At 41.1% G+C, this 21,473-nt stretch overlaps 1 protein-coding gene across 8 annotated transcripts in view; it reads right to left on the reverse strand.

Annotated features, from left to right (window-relative positions):
- LOC100561551 (ultra-long-chain fatty acid omega-hydroxylase) overlaps positions 1-16,873 on the reverse strand; it is a 40,220-nt gene extending 23,347 nt beyond the window's left edge. For 3 of the 8 annotated variants that reach the window (XM_062971420.1, XM_062971419.1, XM_062971417.1), the window contains exons 1-2: positions 9,401-9,580; positions 3,566-3,788 (exon numbers count right to left, since the gene is read on the reverse strand). In XM_062971420.1, coding sequence (XP_062827490.1) covers positions 3,566-3,788; positions 9,401-9,456 — 279 coding nt within the window. In that variant the 5' untranslated portion in view covers positions 9,457-9,580. Of the gene's footprint in view, positions 1-3,565; positions 3,789-5,651; positions 5,670-9,400; positions 9,581-16,744 lie in introns of those variants that run through there. The other 5 variants (XM_062971418.1, XM_062971421.1, XM_016991156.2 and 2 more) reach the window with 5 other exon arrangements.
- Positions 16,874-21,473: the final 4,600 nt, after the last annotated feature.

Genomic DNA, 21,473 nt, shown 5'->3' on the forward strand with positions numbered 1-21,473 from the left:
CAGTTTACAGAAGTAGATTAGTAGATTAAGTCTTGTTGTATCCGACTCTGGGGGGTGGTGCTCATTTCAATTTCTAAACCAAAGACCGGTATTGTCCGTAGATGCCGCCAAGATCATGTGGCTGGCATAACTGCATGGAGTGCTGTTACCTTCCCGCTGGAGCGGTACTTATTGATCTACTCACATTTGCATGTTTTTGAACTGCTAGGTTGGCAGAAGCTGGAGCTAACAGCAGGACAGCTTTATAGCCTTTATCAGTATAGTGGGAGGCCTTAATTTGGTTTCAGGCTACATGTTTATTTATTTATTTATTTACAGCATTTATACTCCGCCCTTCTCACCCCGAAGGGGACTCAGGGTGGATCACATTACACATATAGGCAAACATTCAATGCCTTTTAACATAGAACAAACAAACATAGGCTTGAGCCGGGCCTCGAACTCATGACCTCCTGGTCAGAGTGATTCATTGCAGTGATTGATTGCAGCTGCTCTCCAGCCTGCACCACAGCCTGAGCCCAGGGCTTTACCAGTACACATTTGGAGGTCTCCATTTCATTCAGACCTCATGTCAGACTTTATGACTTTGAGGCTATGTTGTTGCCTCAGGCTGGGGCCGTTCTGGAGGAGGCCATGTGATCTTATCCTGTATCTGAGAGGCCCTCCAGGTTCTGCCTATTCCGGCTCATGGCCTAACAAACTATTATAGTGTTTGTTCATTTAAATTACAGATCCAGCATTGCTCAATGTCAAGCCCTCATTTATGGATACAATTTAATTTTGGGAGGAGTAAGTCAAGCCCATGGATGTCACTTTGACAATTGGGTTTGAGTGACATGGTCATAACCAAAAGTGGTAATGACCTGGGTCTGTTAATGAGGAAGGCATTAACAGGCCCAGGCACTGTTTATTCTTTTGTAACCAATAAATAACCATAACCAATTAAGAGTCATTTTCAGTTTTTTTAAAGACTTGCAACTAACATAGAAATTTGATTTAATTAAGTCTATATAAAATATAGAATGAGTCACAGAATTTAAATTATTTTGTGTAATGGACCTACTTTTCATGTTTCGATTTTTAAAAAGTTTCACAAACCCTTCCCTCTTGAATGTTTTTTCTGGCTATGAGTCTGATCACTTCCTCGTATTAGGCTGTGTTGGGGAGAGAAACTGAAGTCCCTGCAAGGACAGAGAGTGAGGTCCCTGCAAATGTTGGTAAACAATTGCAGTGACTCATCATGAGTATAAAGTCCTTGAACCTAAAAGAAACTCACGAGCATGACTCCAGAAACAGGTTCATACCAGATTTCAGGACCAAATGGAAGTAACTGAGTGACAAAGCATATACGATGATCCTCTTACAGTTATCTCTTGCATGTTTGACTTTTGCAAAAGAGTAGCCAGTGAGGATCAGGGACAGACACAGACAGGGACCCATGGCTACATCTACACTGTGGAATGAATGGAGTTTGACACCACTTTAACTGTCATGGCTCAATGGGATCCTGGGAGTTGTGACTTGGTGAAGCACCAGCACTCTTTAGCAGAGAAGGCTAAAAGCCTTATAACACTGCAACTCCAGGATTACATAGCATTGAATCATGGCTTGCAATTTCTCAAGTTGCTCCTGACAAGAAAAAAAAAAGCTGTATTAATTCCGCAGTGCAGATGCACACTATGAGTTCAACAGGTTTTAGCTCTGTGTCCCCATCATAGGATGTCAGGTAGAATCTCTGTCATCATTTCCAAGCGGATGAATTCATGGCTTATATGACATTGGGGAGAAGGGACTGTGATTAAAGACAAACTTAACTCTGATGTCTTGAACACATTCTGTCTCAAACTGCTCCTTTCTTCTTTACTCATCCCAGTCAACAATTTAGTTTAAAATGTACGTGATGAACATCATGGCTCATCTGGTTGTATGTCAACTTTCTTCAGTGCTTGCTTGTCCCTGGAAGTACTTCATTTTGTCACCTTTGAGTTAATGCCCACTTCCATCTTGGCAGCTGTATCCCAGGGAAACTTTGCCTCTTCAGAGATTTCTGCTAAGAAACTGGCCTCCACAAGACCTATCATCATGCATCCCCAACACCATGAATCTTAGACCAAGACACAGTGGAGCAGGAATCAGTGGAGGGAGAGGATCTGGTTTGCTGTATAATTCCCCCTCCCCAAACAGGGTGCTTATTATGAAGAGAGTTGGAGTGAGCATTTTCAGAGCCTGGCTTCCAAAATGAAGGTGGTTATACACTACCAGCATTTTTGCTCTTAACAGATTTTAAGTCCTGACTAGGCCACGTGCATCTACCGCTTTTTGTGGATGAAAGAATATAGCTGCAGGAAGCCACAATGAAGCATATCCAGGCCCATAGATCTACATACAAGACTAAACTATTCTGTGGATGTATTCAGAAAAGCTTGCCTTTCTCTTTCACTTCTGACTTCACATGGAAAGTAAAAACAAAAAAAAAACTTAGGAAAATGACATTACTGTTGCGGGTAGGGGAAGGGTCAGACAATATTTGGGGTAAGCAGGAGATTAAGTTTTGCCACTCAAAGATCTATTCAGTCCATACAACATTTTGTGTGTCTCCTTGTAGAAGACTACGCCCAAAATCTTCATAATATCAATTTCCTCCAAAATGATGTTCAAATTAGTTTTTGTCTTCCTGGTCCTATATTTCTATCCAATGCAGGCTCTTAATCTGATTGTATGTAAGGTTATAATGCAGCACCTTTTGGGAATTCTTTATATTCCATAACCTAAATGCATATATACCTAGATATATGATGTGTCCCAAATGGATAGCCTGCTCTTAAAATTGTGTGTGAAAACAGTCTAAAACAGTGGTTCTCAACCCCAGGTGTTTTAGCCTGCAATTCCCAGCAAGTTTACCAGCTGTCAGTATTTCTGGAAGTTTCAGGCCAAAACATCTGGGGACCCACAGGTTGAGAACCACTGGTCTAAAAGTTAGAACTAGCCAGTCTTGCAGTTTTGGATTGAAACAGGAATTAGCAGAATATAGCATGCCAATAGAGCAATGAACCTGCTCCAGGTTTTGAACTAAACCCTAAAAGAGTTATTCAAGGTGCTGAACCTGGTATAGACTCAGGGTGCATCTACATTAATGCAGTTTAACATTGCTACAACTTTTTTTTCATGTCAGGAGCAACTTGAGAAACTTCAAGTCACTTTTGGTTCAACTGCCATAGTGTAAACAATCATGGTTGTTGTAGTTTGAGGCATCTGCACTTTTTGTCAAAGAAGGCTAAGCACTTTGTAAAAGTACAAACGATCCCATAACACTGAGCATGGCTGCTGAAGTGGTATCAAATTGTATTAATTCTACAGTATAGATGCACCATTAATCCCAGAGTGGTTTCACTGTCCCACTGACATGGATATCTCTGGTTGCTGCTTTCTGTCTCATAGCTGTGCTTTCAGACCATGGGGCAATGCAAGTACTGATTGACAGCATTCTCCTCCCATAAAAATAGCCTTTCAGCCACCTGCTTGTGGAATGGTCCAAACCTAAGGTGTTCCCAGCAGCCATACTTACCAAACCCAAGTGCCCCAAGAACCAGTTGACGCGTGGGGGTTCTGAGAAGCAACGCAGTTTCTGGCAGAGGACATAATAGTGATAGCAGAAGCCAAAGCCCTTCAAAAGCAGATGGAGGAGGGCAGCCAGCACCAAAAGCAACAGGCCGGAGACAGCCACCATCTGGAAGGAAGCCTTCTCCAGAGTCAGGTTTTCCAGTATCCAGTCCATGAGGGGCAACATTCTGGGAGAAGAAAAGAAAACAGAATCTATGAAGACAGACTGACAGAGAAAAGGGAACCCCGGGGCAAGAATTAAAGCAACCCCCAACTCTTGGACAGGACATTGGACTGATAGCTCAAACTTCACAGTTATTAATTTACCTTTCTGACACAGCATTTGTTGCACTATGAGCAGGGAACAGGCATTGCTTAAGAGTAGCAACCAATAGACTGAAAATTGGGGAAGAAAAGTCCCGCCTTCTGCAGCTCAATTTTTAGTTTATTCTGTTGCACTGCTGTTGACAACAGAACTGAGCTTCAAACTAATTTCCAGCTGGTGATAACTAACACAGAAAACCTATGGTGGTTGTGTCATCATGGCCAGTTACTGCTATTGTGGTTATCTTGGGTTTTTTACAATCTTGTCAGACTATGATTTTACATTCCATGGTCATCGGGCATATTTCCCTGCCTTAATTACCTCCTTTCTCTCTTTGAAATGTCCTTTGTTGGAGACTGGCAACTTTTCAGGCAACAGCACATTCAGAAACCCAAATCCTCTCCCACTTATTTCTGGACGTTGCAATTTTAAATGTCAGATTTGTGTCAGTCTATTACTTTGTGTACTTTTTCTGGAGTTTATGAGGTCAATCATAAAGAAAGTTGCAAACACAAGCACAATTTAAGTTCAAAATGTGTATGCGTATATGTAATCGCACAATATGAGAAATTGTATATTAAACTGTCCCAATGTCCCAAAGCTTCACGCATTCAGTGAACTGTCAGTGCAGGGCTCAACTGCAGAATTGTTGTTTGTAATGCTCAATACTATAGAAAGGAACCCTAGAGGCAAATCCTAAAGCCATTAATAAAAGAGACAACATAGACACAAATGCAAAACAGAAATTCCACTACAAAGAATTTACCTATGTCATCTCCTAAATATATAGCCATCTGTCAGGGGTGCTTTGAATGCAATTTTCCTGCATTTTGGCAGGGGGTTGGACTGGATGGCCCACAAGGTCTCTTCCAAATCTATGATTCTATGAAATCCTGTTACCTTATTCAATGTGAAAAGTGACTAATCTGTACCTACTGCAGCTCCTCTCAACTCCTGCTTTCTTTCTTTCTCTGCATTCAACTGTTACAAATAACATCTCTTGAGGGTTTTTCCACCCATTGGGCTAAACCAATAGTTCATAGGTGTTAATACGGCAATCTCATTCATTGTACTATCTTTCAATGGGAGGGAATTGTATGCTCCTGTGAAATAAGGTGCTTTGCTAATGATAGAAGTGCTACTGGTACCAGGCAGTCTTTGGTTGAAGAGCCAGACTAATTATTAGCCAAATAGCTATTGGGCAGCATCAGTAGCAAGAGGTGGAGGATTTCTCAGAGACAATGGCAATAGCTGCGAAGCTAACATTTGTTAGTACTGAGGAGAAGCAGGCATGATAAAACCCTTTTCAATGTATTTTACCATTAAAAACCTATGATTGAGACAATCCAAAATATTACAACAGATAGTGCCAATGATGGGACTCAGAAGTCAGAAGTTACTCAAAAAGCTACTGGGCACAGTAAAAGTATGAATAGTGCTGTGGCTCGTGATGCAACTGGAATCAATTCAAAAGGATGTTCAGCTATTGACATTCTTAGAGGTGAAAGTCCAAAGCTCTACAATATATTTGATATGAATCTAGAATGTAAGGAGAATGAATCACCAAAAACTAGACTAAGTAATACAAGAAATTGAGCATATAAATAATAATAACTTTATTTTTGTATCCCGCCTCCATCTCCTCAAAGGGACCTGGGGCAGCTCACATGGGGACAAGTCCGATCAACACAGTTAAAATATAGCAGAGAATTCATAAAAACATCACCATAATAAAACTGTCAGAGCGCGCAGTTTGGATAAACACATGCAGCGGAAGATCAACGAAGAATCACTGGCACAAATAAAGAGGCTGAAGCCTGTTTGGCTTTCTATAAAAGATTTACTAACAAACGGAAAACTCTCAAGACGATATATACAGACAGAGTGCAGGGAAGCAGAGAGCAGAGGGCAGAGGGAAGAACAGATAACACAGGGAGCTATTTATAACCACCTCTGCTGTCTGATGTAATACACAGTTAACTCTTTACACACTCGCATAGTGGACAGCAGACAGTGCATGATGCAATCTCCAGCTCACATTGCAACACTATAACTCAATTACATTTAAACAACTCTATATACAATCATTCCCACTTCAACAATTTCCCCAAAATAGGCAACACACAAAAAAACATATTATAAAACACCATCGAGCCAAGCATCAATGGCCTGAATAATAATGTCCTGAGGGGCGATGAAATTGGGAGTGGAGGGCAATATAAGATAGAGCACTATATCTCTAGGTGGGAAGTGGTAGCAAAGTGCAAGGGCTAGACTTGGGCCATAGCCGGGCCAAAATTATCTGGGGGTCTGATTAATCAAAAGCACAGTGGAACAGGTTTTTAGATCTTTATGAAAGGTGGACAGGGTGGGCGCTAGTCTAATCTCCCTGGGGAGAGAGTTCCAGAGCTGGGGGGCCACCAGCAAGAAGGCCCTCTCCCTTGTCTCCACCAGCCACGTTTGTGACGGAGGTGGGAACGAGAAGAGAGCCTCCCCAGCTGATCTTAGAGATCGTGCAAGTTCGTAGGGGAAGATGCAGTCACGAAGATAGGCAGGTCCGAACCATTTAGGGCTAAACATTACGTTAATTTTTTTTTTTCGTGTCAGGAGTAATTGGAGTTGCTTTTGGAGTGAAAGAATTGGCCGTCTGCAAGGACATTGCCCAGGGGACGCCCAGATGTTTTGATGTTTTACCATCCTTGTGGGAGGCTTCTCTCATGTCCCTGCATGGAGCTGGAGCTGATAGAGGGAGCTCATCCACCCTCGCCCCGGGTGGGATTCGAACCTGGCAGCTTTCAGGTCAGCAACCTAACCTTCAAGTCATGAGGCTTTTATCTCCTAGGCCACCGGAGGCTCCGTTAATAAACATTACAATACTCAGGTATGTGCATTAAGGTGGACAGTAATGGGACATTTTGGACCAGATAATTATAAATTGTTTCACTCAGGAAATGAAACCTAAAAAGAAATGGGTGGCCTTTACAGTGAAGACAGATGTAGCATAGTAGTCAAATGATATAATACAAAGTCTGGTCAAATCATAACGAAACCTTATCACTACAACCATAATGGAATTTTAAGCTCCAATTACAGAAGCAGAAGAAGAATCTGAAAAATTCTATGGCAGAGCCTAGGAAGAAATTAATGACAAACTGAAACAGGATTTCTTCTTAATCATCGGCAATTGAAATGCAAGTATAGGAAACAGAGCAGAATCAAAATTTTAGGAAAATTTAGGTTTCTGGTGGGACTCCATGGGATGTGTTTGCAATCCAGGGAGGAGCGGAGTCAATAATTCCCAGAGGGCAAGAAGCACACACTGCCTATGACCCACTTGGCTTCATGCAAAAATAAAGCAAGTACTGTACCATGTCTAGCTGTTTTTCTATTTCTATGCCAGGAATAAAAGCTACACGAATAAAGAGCATTTACATGCCCTATTTAACTTCCATCATGCCAGGATTTTAAAGGCCTGACCAGTATTTCAACTTTTTAGGTACCGGTAGTTGGCAGGAAAGAGGCATACCGAGCAAGAAGAAATGGAATCCTCTTCAAGCTATTATTGCTGTTTGTGAAATATATACATACAAACATTGGTTGTCTTTACACATAGTGATTCACTAAGGCATTGTATTAAGCTGCTGGCAGCATCATGCACTATACTAGAAATTAATTTGTCAGAAAGACTATAATGTCAGCCCTAGAGCTCATAAAAAACACTGTATTGGATGACAACTTCAAGAATTCTTCAGGCAGCATGACAACTTCCCACGACAGCTGGGGAATTTTGTAAGCTGTAATGCAGGAAAATTGCTTCTACAGGCTCTGGCTGAGAATATAGCCAGGAGGGAGAAAGGCGTTGAGTAGCAGATTCCATAGCACTTTCAGAGAAGAGAGAAAGCAATATGGTAAATTCTAAGCATAAGCTGCAATAGAGCCAGAACTTTTGTAAACAAAAACTGGGAGGCAAATATTGTTTGATATTCTAGATTTCTACTATATTCTGTAGTATAAACAAAGAGCTTCAGAAGGGGCCTTATATGGGGTTACTATATAACACTTACTCAAACCTGAGCATCTACCGTATATAATCGAGTATAAGCTGACCCAAATATAAGCCGAGGCACCTAATTTTAACACAAAAAACTCCCCGGGAAAACATTGACTCCAGTATAAGCCGAGGGTGGTCAATTTCAGAAATAAAAATAGATACCAATAAAATTACATTAATTGAGACATCAGTAGTTTAAATGTTTTTGAATATTTACATAAAGTTCAGATTTAAGATAAGACTGTCCAACTCTGATCAAATCATTATTCTCATCTTCTTCCATGTAAATGTGCTTATGTATCCTTTTAATAATAATAGCATAAAATAATACATGTAATAATAATAATAATAATTATTATTATTATTATTATTACAGGAAAATAATACAAGTAATAATAAATAGAGTAAAATAATAAATGCAATAATAATAATAAGATCAGAGTGAAATAATAAATGTAATAATAATAATAATAGAGTAAAATAAATGTAATAGTAGCAACAATAATAGAGAAAAATAATACATGTAATAATACCAATAATAATAGAGAAAAATAATAAATGTACCATATATTCTTGAGTACAAGCTGACTCAAATATAAGCCAACCAGGACCCTCACCCGAGTATAAGCTGAGGGGGCTTTTTCAGTCTTAAAAAAAGGGCTGAAAAACAAGGCTTATACTCGAGTATATACAGTAATTTGCAAATGATGGAATTTTTCTAATTATACAAATTAGGTAACTTAATTGCTGCATTTTTCTCTACTTTCTTTTACCCTTCGTAAGCATTTTGTACTGTTACAATTGATCAGAGAGAACGAGTATGAAGTTTGAAATGCTGAATATGGAAGAGGAAGACCCAAGTTCAAATATCTTCTTGGTCATGGAATTTACCATGTGACCACAACTATCTCCCAGTAAACCTACCTTACAAGGCTAGAGATTAAAAGAGGGAGGAAGAATGCACAAAGTAGACATGTACCTTCATAGAAAAATAACAATCTAAACATACTGTCATGCACAAAAAAATGAAACTAGTATTACTGTCCAACCACTGTTTTTTGCCATCATTTTTCATTAATGGCAAAAAATATAGATTCATGAAACTGGCACAAAATCCCCTGAAAGTGACTGTCATCGGATGCTTACCTCTCTTGCTCTTCGGACTCTGCCACTACTCTTCCACCCTCCTTCCCTTTTCCTTCTACTCAGTATCTCCCCTCCCCTCATGGCACACCATACTCTCTTCCTTTTTTCTTGAACACTCATGTTGTGCCTCTCCTTTCCCTGTTTCTCCCACCAGGTTTACCTGGTGTTCTCCATGTGCTTCACCCTTACTTCTTTGACTCTGCTGCTTGTGCCACTCCTTTGCTTTATATGCTCTGCCACTCTCACTGTTATTTCTGCTACTCCCTCCCTCAACTTACCGCACAACTTTGTTGGGTGCCCATCCCTTGTTTCTTGCCCTCTGCTCCACATACATTTCACTCTCCTTGCCTCATCTTCTCATCAATACCATCCAGTCATTCCTAGATTCTTGCCTGCCAATTGCATCACTCAATCTTCCTTTCTTCATGCCTGCAATTTGCAGGTGGACTTCGAACAACCTAAACAAGAACAATTTGACTGCAGAGGGCCTCCAGATTTGCCCCATGTCCACATTTTAAATTTTTATTAGAGTTTAACTGTATAGTACATATTTGGGAGGGGGGAAAGTTTGGGGGGGAAATACAGGTAAGGAGAGGGAAACTTAGGGAACTAGGAAAGGTAAGCTAGGTGCAGGGGAAGGGAGAGGTGAAATGGGGAATTTGGGGAAGGGTGGGGGGGGGGAAGGCTAAATAGCACAAAGCAAGTTAAAGGAGGGAAAAAAGGTGGGAAAGGGGGAGAAAAGGGGGAAAGGGGGTTGTGGTGACTTCCGATCTCTCTTCTTCAAGTTCTTCATTGTTTCTTTAAATTAAGTCAAGTCAAAATAGTTTATTGTACGGGTCCAAGGCCATGACAAAAAGCAACACATGCACACAATAGTACCCTCGGAGCAATAGACTCCAATGATACTGAGCAGAAGCCATAATCGTGCTCCCGCAAGGAGTTAAAACAATGCCATTTAACAGTAATTTTAAAAAAATTGCGAAAGAGTTCACATATAGATGCATATTGTGAGTCCACTTAATCCTTTGAATCTCCTCGGCAGTTGATGGCAATTTTATCTAATTCTCTCTTTCTGATCTTTTTTGCAGATAGAGCAAACAGGGCTACTTTGTGAGTTACATAGTTGTTTGTGTCACTCAGCAGAAAATGCACAGTTTCTGCTAAGCAATTCCCTTTACCATGGGTTAGCAGGGGTTCCAGGTGTCTTTCTCTTGGGGCACTATACAATGGACAAACTAACATGTAATGCACAATGTCTTCTACCTGACTTTGGCCACAGATACATAGTCTATTTTCCCATGGCACATTATGATAGCGACCATCCAACACTGCGGTAGGCATTACTTGGAATCGCAGCTCAGTAAAGGCAATTCTTAAGGATGGTGGCTTGAGCTTAATCAGATATCTGGCTCTGAAATGTTCAGTTTTTAAAATAGGGAACCACGGGGAGAATTTTGAATTCCTGGTTGATTGCAAAGTCCTTCTTGAATCAATCCAAAATAGCCAGTCTCTTAGTTGCCTCTTATTCATGTCCAGGGCAGAATTCAATTCAGGAAGATTGTAGTTGAGTAGGAGGTTTTCTAGGCCAAATTTCTTGAGTTGCCAATTTCTCATTTCCTCAAAGCACAATGCTGGGAGACGGTCGTTATGAAGAGTAGCAATTCGCTTGAGGTATCTTAACTGGGCACAATCTACTTTTGCTTTTACTGTTGGCCAACCAGATTTAGTGCACAACAGAGCTGCAGGCGTTCCAGATGGAAGAGAATAAAGTTTACGTAGGAACTTGTTCTGCAAAATCTCCAGGGTTTTACAAATATTGGTATCTAAGCCCCAGATTTCTGCGCCATAGAGCATTTGTGCCAGCACTTGATTGCTGAAATTTTTTTGGGCGGGTTCAATTAGCTGGCCGCCTTGTGTATAGAAGAATTTCATTAGGGCTCCTATTGTTTTCTCGGCTTTCAGCTTCACTGCATCCCTGTGGTGTTTCCAGGAGAGGGATTCACTGAAAACAATTCCCAAATATTTAAATAAGTGGGTTTGCTCTATGTCATGTTGGTCTAAAGTCCATTTCTACCTGGGACAGTGTCTTCCAAAAACCATCACCTTGGTCTTGGAGTAGTTTATCGATAGATATTCTTCTTGGCAGTATTTACTGAAAGCCTGTAGAAGATTTTTGAGACCCAGGCGAGAAAGGGATAAGAGCACTACATCATCTGCATACATCAGGACAAAAATCTTTCTGTTCCTGATTGTTGGTGAAGGTGAGTCAATTTTGGATAAACATGGCACTAAATCGTTCACATAGATGTTGAAAAGGGTGGGAGCCAATAAACATCCCTGTTTTACTCCGCTTGTTGTAGAGAAGGCTTCTGTCAGTGACCCATTTCTGCCAACTCTGACTCTCATTTCTGTGTTAGTGTATACTCCTCTAAGTATGACCAGTCCGTCTCTTTCATCCTTCTACCGTCATTTTTCCTCAACATAAAAGTTAGCTTGTCCATATCTTTAATTTCAATCACTTTATCGATCCACCATTCTTTCTTCAATGGTTTCTCTGATTTCCAATGTTTGGCAATTACTAATCTGGCTGCCGTGATGAAAAAAGTGAAAAGTTTGTCTGTGTTAGCATCTACTTTATCATTTTGGTCATAAAGCCCTAGCAGGAGAAGCTCGGGTTTAAGTTCCAATTGTGTTTTTAAAATTTTATTACATTCCCCTAGGATCACTTCCCAAAATTTTTTAATTTTCCTGCAACTCCACCACATATGGATATATGAATCTGTTTGAACTTTACACCTCCAACACTTTGTATTAACATTTTTATACATTTGTCCTAATTTTTTTGGCGTGAGGTACCACCTATGATGGTTTTCAACCAGTTTTCTTTTAAGTCCGTGGAGTAGGTATATTTCATTTTGACCTGCCATATTTCCTCCCATTCCTGTATTAAAATTGATCTTCCTATGTTTTTGGCCCATTGAATCATCGAATTGGTAACTTCTTCTCTTTCAATTACCCAGTTCAGTAGTTTATTATACAATATGGAAATATTTTTCTTCTCCACATAGGAATTTCTTAAAATAAAAGTAGAATTTTGAATATGAAGGAACAAAGGGCTTCCCAAACTAAGGCTCTCTAAGGTCATTTACATACACACCCTAAACCAGGGGTCCCCAAACTAAGGCCCGTGGGCCGGATGCGGCCCTCCAATGTCATTTACCTGGCCCCTGTCCTAAACTTTAGACTTAGGGTTGACCTAAGTCTGAAACGACTTGAAGACACACAACAACAACAATCCTAATTTTGGACTATTTCATCATAGTCCGGCCCCACAACAGTCTGAGGGACCGGTGAACCGGCCCTCCACTTAAAAAGTTTGAGGACCCCTGCCCTAAACCTTAGACTCATAATCATCCTGTCTGAAACTACGTATTTTAAGGCACATGACAACAAAAATCCTAATTAACTTGACTATCTCATCAGCCAAAAGCAGGACTATACTTCCCATTGAAATATGGTAAGTTATGTTTGTTAAAATTGTTCCTTGTTCTAAATATTGTATTGCTCTTACGTGTTTTTTTTTTTGCACTGCAAATCAGATATGTGCAGTGTGCATAGGAATTTGTTAATTTTTTTTCAAACTATAGTCCAGCCACCCAGCAATCTGAGAGACTATGAACCGGCCCTCAGCTTAAAAAGTTTGAGGACTCCCGATCTAACAGGATACTGGTGGCACACTTTATATTTTCAGAAAAAGACTTGGCCAAACTGGATGTATGGTCACCTTAAGGTAAAGGTAAAGGTTTCCCCTGACGTTAAGTCCAGTCATGTCTAACTCTGGGGGTTGGTGCTCATCTCCATGTCTAAGCCGAAGAGCCGGCGTCAAGGTCATGTGTCCGGCATGACTGCATGGAGCGCCGTTACCTTCCCGCCAGAGCGGTACCTATTGATCTACTCACATTGGCATGTTTTCGAACTGCTAGGTTGGCAGGAGCTGGGGCTAACAGCGGGCACTCATTCCGCTCCCGGGATTTGAACCTGGGACCTTTCGGTCTGCAAGTTCAGCAGCTCAGCGCTTTAACACACTGCGCCACCACCAGGGGCCCCATGGTCACCTTAGATATGCATAATTTGAAGTTCTGGACTATGTGAAAGAAAATATAGAATTATATCTGAGTCAATCTGAACTGACCTCTCACTCCCCTTTTGCTGTGGAATCCAACAAGTACACACTGCCATTCACCCAATAAAGGGGCACATCAATAACTGTCCTACTTGATGCAGAATGCCTGAGGCAGCCTTCCTTCAGAACAGTTTACAAAACAATCTTCAGTTTTCGACTTCAGAACAGAAGTGGCTTTCTTTGTATGCTTAAGAACAGCCTGTCTTCAGCCCAGTTTCTGGCCATACCCTGATAATGACCCATTTTGAACATTTTGGAAGCCCCTTAACCATGAGCACCCCACATGTCCTAGCTATAGCAATGTATTTGGTTTTACAGCAACTGGCCCAATTCATCACCACTGCTCTTGGGAAAATCTGCTTCAAGCACACACTGTATCTGGGTGGAGGCCAGTAGAGAGAAAGAAAGTTCATTTTAGGGAGGAGGGAGTTGAAGTAGGAAAACCATTTCTCCTGTTTTTGCTGGTTATTCCCCCTCCCCCCTTCCCATATCATAAACAAGGGTTGTTCCATGACAAGGACATGGGTTTATGTGTGCGGGGCAGGGGGATAACAAGAAAAAGGGGGAAATGGTTTAACTCCTTCAACCCACCCTCCACCCCATAAAATGGACTATCCTTGTGTTGTCGAAGGCTTTCATGGCCGGGATCACAGGGTTGTTGTATATCTTTCGGGCTGTGTGGCCATGTTCCAGAAGTATTCTCTCCTGATGTTTCGCCCACATCTATGGCAGGCATCCTCAGAGGTTGTGAGGCATGGATAAACTAGGCAAGGAAGGAAAAAAATATATATCTGTGGAGAGTCCAGGGTGTGACAAGAGTCCTTTGTCAGTTGGAAGCCAGCATTAATGTTTCAGTTAATCACTCTAATTAGCATTGGAAAGGTTTGTCTCTAGCCTGGGAGGCATCCTTTGTTCAGAGTCATTAGCCGTCCTTGGGGCTCCTCTGCCTGGGGGAAACCTCAGTTGGGAAGTGTTATTTGGCCCTAATTGATTCTTGTCTAGAATTCCCCTGCTTTTTGAGTCTTGCTCTTTATTTACGGTTCTGATTTTAGAGTTTTTTAAATAATACAGTAAAGTCTCACTTATCCAAGCCTCGCTTATCCAAGCTTCTGGATTATCCAAGCCATTTTTGTAGTCAATGTTTTCAATATATTGTGATATTTTGGTGCTAAATTCGTAAATACAGTAATTACAACATAACATTACTGCATATTGAACTACTTTTTCTGTCAATTTTGTTGTATAACATGATGTTTTGGTGCTTAATTTGTAAAATCATAACCTAATTTGATGTTTAATAGGCTTTTCCTTAATCTCTCCTTATTATCCAACATGCCAGCCCTTTTAGCTTGGATAAGTGAGACTCTACTGTACTAGTCAGATTTTGTTCATTGGTTCGTACATTGGTTGTTATACCATTTCTGCAAAGGAAAAATGCAATAGAAGTTAAAGGTAAAGGTTTCCCCTGATGTTAAGTCCAGTCGTGTCCGACTCTGGGGGTTGGTGCTCATCTCTATTTCTAAGCCAAAGAGCCGGCGTTGTCCATAGACACCTCCAAGGTCATGTGGCCGGCATGACTGCATGGAGCTCCGTTACCTTCCCGCCGGAGCAGTACCTATTGATCTACTCACATTTGCATGTTTTCGAACTGCTAGGTTGGCAGGAGCTGGGGCTAACAGTAGGCGCTCATTCCGCTCCCGGGATTTGAACCTGGGACCTTTTGGTCCACTATAGAAGTTATAGACACCAAAAAACAGAGTACCATCAGAACAACTTATGCTTGCCTGGAAAGTTCTCGCTAATTCACAGTGGAAAACGTCTTGATGATAAAGGAAATCAGAAGAAAGCAGAAGAAAGCAGAAACTTCTGCCCATTGTGGAAACTATTGTCCTTTGTGGCCAACAAGAAATGGCTTTAAGAGGGAGCAGTGATTCAGGACCTGTTACCTGTGAAGAACCTTTGCACAATGATGGTCATTGCTTCTTCTTAGGCGATCCCTCGTAGTTCAAGGATGATGGTCCTCCATTTCTTGGAAGACGCCTGTGCGTGATTTTTTTTTTTTAATGTGTGGAGGTCGGTGCACGGCTGGTCAACACACAGTCTTTACAGAGTTGTTGGGAATCATCCTGGACTACTGAAGTCTAAACGTAGTTAGATAGATGATAGAGTTAGATCACGGGAATCCTTTCCCTGTTTCCAAAGCATGCCTAGACAGGCTTTACTGTGTTTCACTCTATCCTGTTTACATCACATTCCTTATTTTGAAGTTAGCAGAAATGTGAATCTCCAGGGACACTAACATCTCATTGGTCAGAATGTCTTTCATGGCCCCAATAAACTGGACCATGAGGTCGAACCATTTTGGTTCAGTCTCTTCTCCCTTTGTTCTTCAAGCTAACAACAGGTCCTGCCATCTCTCCTGGCAAGATGTAACTATTTAGATGTTTGTTATTTTTCCTTTCTTATTTTTCCTTAGGAACCAGTCTAGAGTAGACTAGACAGCTCTCAAGCCTTTCTATCTACAATGGAGTTCTTTTTACCTGAATAAATACTTTTTGAACTTTTATTGAGACTTTGCAGTCCATTGCAATCCTAAATGGTCAAAGGCTTCTCTTTGCTCGCCCGTGTAAGTAACTGTTGCATTTGAAAGCTTTTGCTCTTGCTACTCTGCTGCATTTTGGTGGAATCTCCCCCAGAGAGGGTTAAATTGAGTCTAACTGCTCAGAGGTTACCACAACAAGAGTGAGGTCCCAGCAGTGGTGTGATTAACACAACGAGAGTGGCTTCTCAGTCTGTTGCAGCCTTCTTCCGCCTTCACAGCCGTTGTAACATGTACCATGTTATCCTCCGCCTGCTCCGCTGTTGAGGTCTTTGGGTCTTCGGATTGTGCTTGGTCTGGATCCTCTCCTGTGTCCACTCCTGGGAGTGTGTGACTCCCGTGGTTGTGCCCGCAGGTTCATTGGAACACGCAAGCCCCCTCACCACGTCAAGGTGACAATCCATTGAGGGGGTGGTCATTGCAGGGCCTAGTTGAGATCTCCTGCCAGATCAGGAGACACAGGTCTGAAAAGTCATCTTTTAGGGGGAGTTTCAACCCCTCCCGAATTTGTTTTTCTGGCTACGGGCCTGTCCTGGGTGCATCTGCACTGTAAAATTAATTTCCAGTAATTCAATGCTATGGGGCCCTGGAAGTTTGAATCTGGTGAATCCTCATCAGGGTAGAGTCTTGGTGGTGGGTCTGTAAATGACTGTAGAGACCTGTTCTGGATCCGCATGGCCTTTCCCAATGAAGAGACAGATTTCCAGATGGAAGGCGGTCCTGACACGGGTTGGCTTGAAGCGACTTCCTCTTATATAGTGATGGGGAGTGCCGGAAATATCCGCTCCCCCCACTACCAGGACCCCGTCCACCCTTAAGGTGAGGCTGGCTCTCCCTTACCTGGGCGCAGAAATCCGCCGTCTCGCCTTGCTGTCCTCCTTGGCGCAGGTAAAGAGCAAAGTCTGAGTTCCTGCGGGACAACAGCTTCCCCGTTCAAGTGCCCCACTCTGCTGCAGGGATCTCGGTGAAGCGCTGCTGCCTCCTGGTGGCCAAATGCCTCATCTGCATCTTGCCAGCCATTGCCAATCCCCTTTGGCCTAACCCTAACCCTAACCCTTTGCCCTTTCTGCTTTTCCTGGGAGCTGATTCAGAAAGTTGCATTGGATAGACCACATCAGCGCTCGTTTCTTAGATAGGTTTATCGTGGGTCCCTTCCACACTGCTGAATAAAATCCCACGTTTTCTGCTTTGAACTGGGTTATATCCGACCCTCACTGTCTTCCGGAAGCAATTAAAAACATAGTTGTTCCGTTGTGCTTTTGAGTAGACAAATCCATTATAACAGGGGTCCCCAAACTAAGGCCCGGGGGCCGGATGCGGCCCTCCGAGGTCATTTACCTGGCCCCCGCCCTCAGTTTTATAATATAATATATTGTATATACATATAATATTGATAATAATATTATAATGTAATACAATATAACTAATAATAATACCATATAATAATATTAATTATATATTCTATATTACATATAATATTACTAATAATATTACAGTATAGTGGTATATTTCAATATAGTAATATATAATGCTAATATTGTGCTATGCTAATAATATAATATATTGTATGTACATATAATTTGTATGCCACTCTGAGTCCCCTTTGGGGTGAGAAGGGTGTGATACAAATGTAGTAAATAAATGCAGTAAATAAATAATAAATAATTTTAGACTTAGGCTCACCCAAAGTCTGAAATGACTTGAAGGCACACAACAACAACCCTAATTAACTTGACTATCTCATTGGCCAGAAGCAGGACCACACTTCCCATTGAAATCCTGATAAATTTATGTTGGTTAAAATTGTTTTTATTTTTAAATATTGTATTGTTCTTTCATTGTTCTTGTTGTTGTTGTTGTTTTTGCACTACAAATAAGTCATACATTGGAATTTGTTTGTATTTTTTTTCAAATGATAATCCGGCCCCTTAACAGTCTGAAGGATTGTGGACCGGCCCTCGGCTTAAAAAGTTTGAGGACCCCTGCATTATAACTTGGCCCATATCCACATTAAAACTTGCCCTGTCACTTTATAGTTTGATTTTCGTTCAGATTTATCTTCCCTGCTTGTTGTCTCTATTTGATGTATGTTCTATTCTGTAATAATAATACTAAAATAATAATAAAACTTTATTTATATCCCGCCACCATCTCCCCACGGGGACTCGGGCGGCTTACATGGGGCAGTGGCCCAAACAGCATAAGAACAAAATATAAGCAAACACAATACAATCACAATATAAAAAGATAAAACAATAGTACAATATATCAATATAAACAACAATACAAAATAAAAATTTCATTTAAAACACATAAATGGTAAGACCGTAATAAAAACAGGATAAATTATTAAAAACCCACTGGGGCTGATTAATTAATGACTATCTCCGAAGGCCTGCCGAAACATCCAAGTCTTCAGTTGCTTCCTGAAGGAAGGTAGAGAGGGAGCCAACCTAATCTCCCTGGGGAGGGAGTTCCAGAGTCGGGGAGCCACGGCCGAGAAGGCCCTCTCTCTCGTCCCTACCAAACGCAGTTGTGAGGAGGGTGGAAGTGAGAGGAGGGCCTCCCCGGAGGATCTCAGCGATCGGGTGGGTTCATAGGGGACGACGCGGTCACGAAGATAGGCAGGTCCCGAACCGTGTAATAGATACTCCCTCCATCAGTTTGACTGTTGCCCAGATTGTTGTCCTATATTGGACCTTTTAACGCCTTGGATGATTGTTTAATATTTTAATTATGTCTATTTTAAATCATGACTTGTTAATTTGTTTTTAAATGCATTCTTTGATGTTGTAACTATTGATTTCATGATATTATATGATTATATGATATGTGAGCCGCTCCAAGTCCCCATTGGGGAGATGGAGGCGGCATACAAAAATAAAATTATTATTATTATTATTATTATTATTATTATTATTATTATTATTGGTGTTATTTTATTATGACACAGCAAACAAGATAGATATGCTGTGTCATAATAAAATAACAAAAACAACAACAACAACAACAACAACAACAACAACAACAACAATAATTTTATTTTTGTATGCCACCTCCATCTCCCCAACGGGGACTCAGAGCGGCTCACATATCATATTTTATTTTATTATGACACAGCAAACAAGATAGATATGCTGGATTTTGTATCACAAAATCACAAGTCGAACACTTCCCAAGTGTCTAGGACTGTGTGATGTATTTTCGGATGATGCGTGCAGACCCCAGTAGGGTGGCCTTTTGCAGTTGGCAGATAGTAATTTTGTCAATGTCTATTGTTTCCAAATGCCAGCTGAGATCTTTTGGCATGGCACCTGCACTGGTTTCTGCCAGAGTCTTTGAAGTTCAATCTTGAGGTCCTGATAGCAGCTGAGTTTTTCCTGTTGTTTTTCGTCAATACGAAATGCCCTGGGATGGCAACAGCAATGATCCAAACCTCTTTCTTTTCCACAACTGTGATGTCTGGTGTGTTGTGTTGTTGTTGTTGTTGTTGTTGTTGTTGTTGTTGTTATTATTATTATTATTATTATTATATGGCAGTGTGGATTCAGATAACCCAGTTCAAAGCAGATATTGTGGGGTTTTCTGCCTTAATATTCTGGGTTAAATGGCTGTATAGTGAAGAGTAGAGACATCACACTGGCAACAAAGGTCTGCATAGTTAAAGCAATGATATTCCCCATCAGGGCTGTATGGGGGGGGGGGGGTGTATGTGTGTTAAGGGTTCAACCCCCCCCCCCCCCCACAAACCTGGTTTATTCGTGAATTTTAACTAGTTAACCAATTTATAAGTAAACCAGAGGGCTTTTTAAACCTGACACATTTCAGTTTAAAAAAAAAAAACTTTTAACCCCCACCCACCCCTCTGGCTACAGCTCTGTTCCCCATAGTAACCTATAGATGCGAGAGCTGGACCATAAGGAAGGATGAGCGAACAAAGATAGACACTTTCAAACTGTGATGTTAGAGGAATATTCTGAGAGTGCCTTGGACCGCAAGAAGATCCAACCAGTCCATCATCCAGGAAATAATACCCGGCTGCTCACTGGAGGAAAGGATATTAGAGGCAAAGCTGAAGTACTTTGGACACATCATGAGAATTCAGGAAAGCTTGGAGAAGATAATAATGTTAGGGAAAATTGAAGGAAAAAGAAAGAGGTGCTGACCAAGGGCAAGACGGATGGATGGTATCCTTGAAGTGACTGGCTTAATCTTGAAGGAGCTGGGGGTGGCCACGGCCGACAGGGAGCTCTGGTGTGGGCTGGTCCAAAAGATCACTAAGAATCCAAAGCTACTGAACAAATAAACAGCAATGGTTGTGTGGAAGGGCCTTTGGTTTCCTACTGGCAAGCAGATGAAGATTGATATGTATGTCATACATTCTGTATCTCAAAACCTAGCGCTGATAAAGGAAAACTGGTGCAATTTTTGGAATCAGCAGGTCCGGTATACCCAGAAACAGGATTAATATTTGAGGCGTCAAAATGTGTGTTGACCAATATTATATTATTATTATTTTATTATGACACAGCAAACAAGATAGATATGCTGGACTTCGTATCACAAAATCACAAGTCGAACACTTCCCAAGTGTCTAGGACTGTGTGATGTATTTTCAGATGATGCATGCAGATCCCAGTAGGGTGGCCTTTTGCAGTTGGCAGATTGTAATTTTGTCAATGTCTATTGTTTCCAAATGCCCTTCTCTTGGTCCCACCTCCATCTCAAACTCAGTTGATGGGAATGAGGGAACGGGCCTTTCTTCTCCGTGGCTGCCCCTCGACTCTGGAACTCCCAGAGAAGCCAGAACGGCCTCTTGTCTGCTGTCCTTCTGACGGCAAGCTAAAACCTTTCTATTCAGGCAGGCTTTTAAAGATGAAGGTGCTGTGGTTTTAGCTTTGAATATGCACCTAATATGTTTGAATGATTTTAACTGTGAATCTTTTAATATTGTTTATATTTTATTTTGTTTTAATATTTGTATAGTTTAGGTGCTTTGCTAGTGTTTTATGTTAAGCCGCTTTGAGTCCCCTTTAGGGGAGATAAAGCAGGGTACTAATAATGATAATAATAATAATAATAATAATAATAATAATAATAAGAAGAAGAAGAAGAAGAAGAACCTGGCGATGCCTGGGTTAGGTAATTTGTCTTACTATTTATAAGAAAAAGTCATTGGATTTTGTGAATGGTCCCATTAGAAAATGCATAAGCTTGTAGGTAATCTACAACTCCCATCATCAGATATTGCCCCCAAATCCTGCCAGTATTTAAAGTTGGTCATGATCTGTATGTGTGCCATATTTGGTCCATAACCCTCATAGGTAACGTTCACATTGTTCTCTGGGTGTGAGAGAAATACAATTTCCATTATCCTGGGTCTATCCCCTTCAAACCCCTCCAGTATTTAAAATTCGTTATGATGGGTATGTGTGCCAAGTTTGGTGCAGGTCCAACATCAGCAGTGCTCTCTAGATGTGGGAACCATCTTGGAAAATACATACAAGATACATACACACATATTTTCACTTTTATTAGATAGATAGATAGATAGATAGATAGATAGATA

The sequence above is a fragment of the Anolis carolinensis genome, chromosome 2, assembly GCF_035594765.1.
Source record: "Anolis carolinensis isolate JA03-04 chromosome 2, rAnoCar3.1.pri, whole genome shotgun sequence".
In the NCBI taxonomy this organism is placed as follows: Eukaryota; Metazoa; Chordata; class Lepidosauria; order Squamata; family Dactyloidae; genus Anolis; species Anolis carolinensis.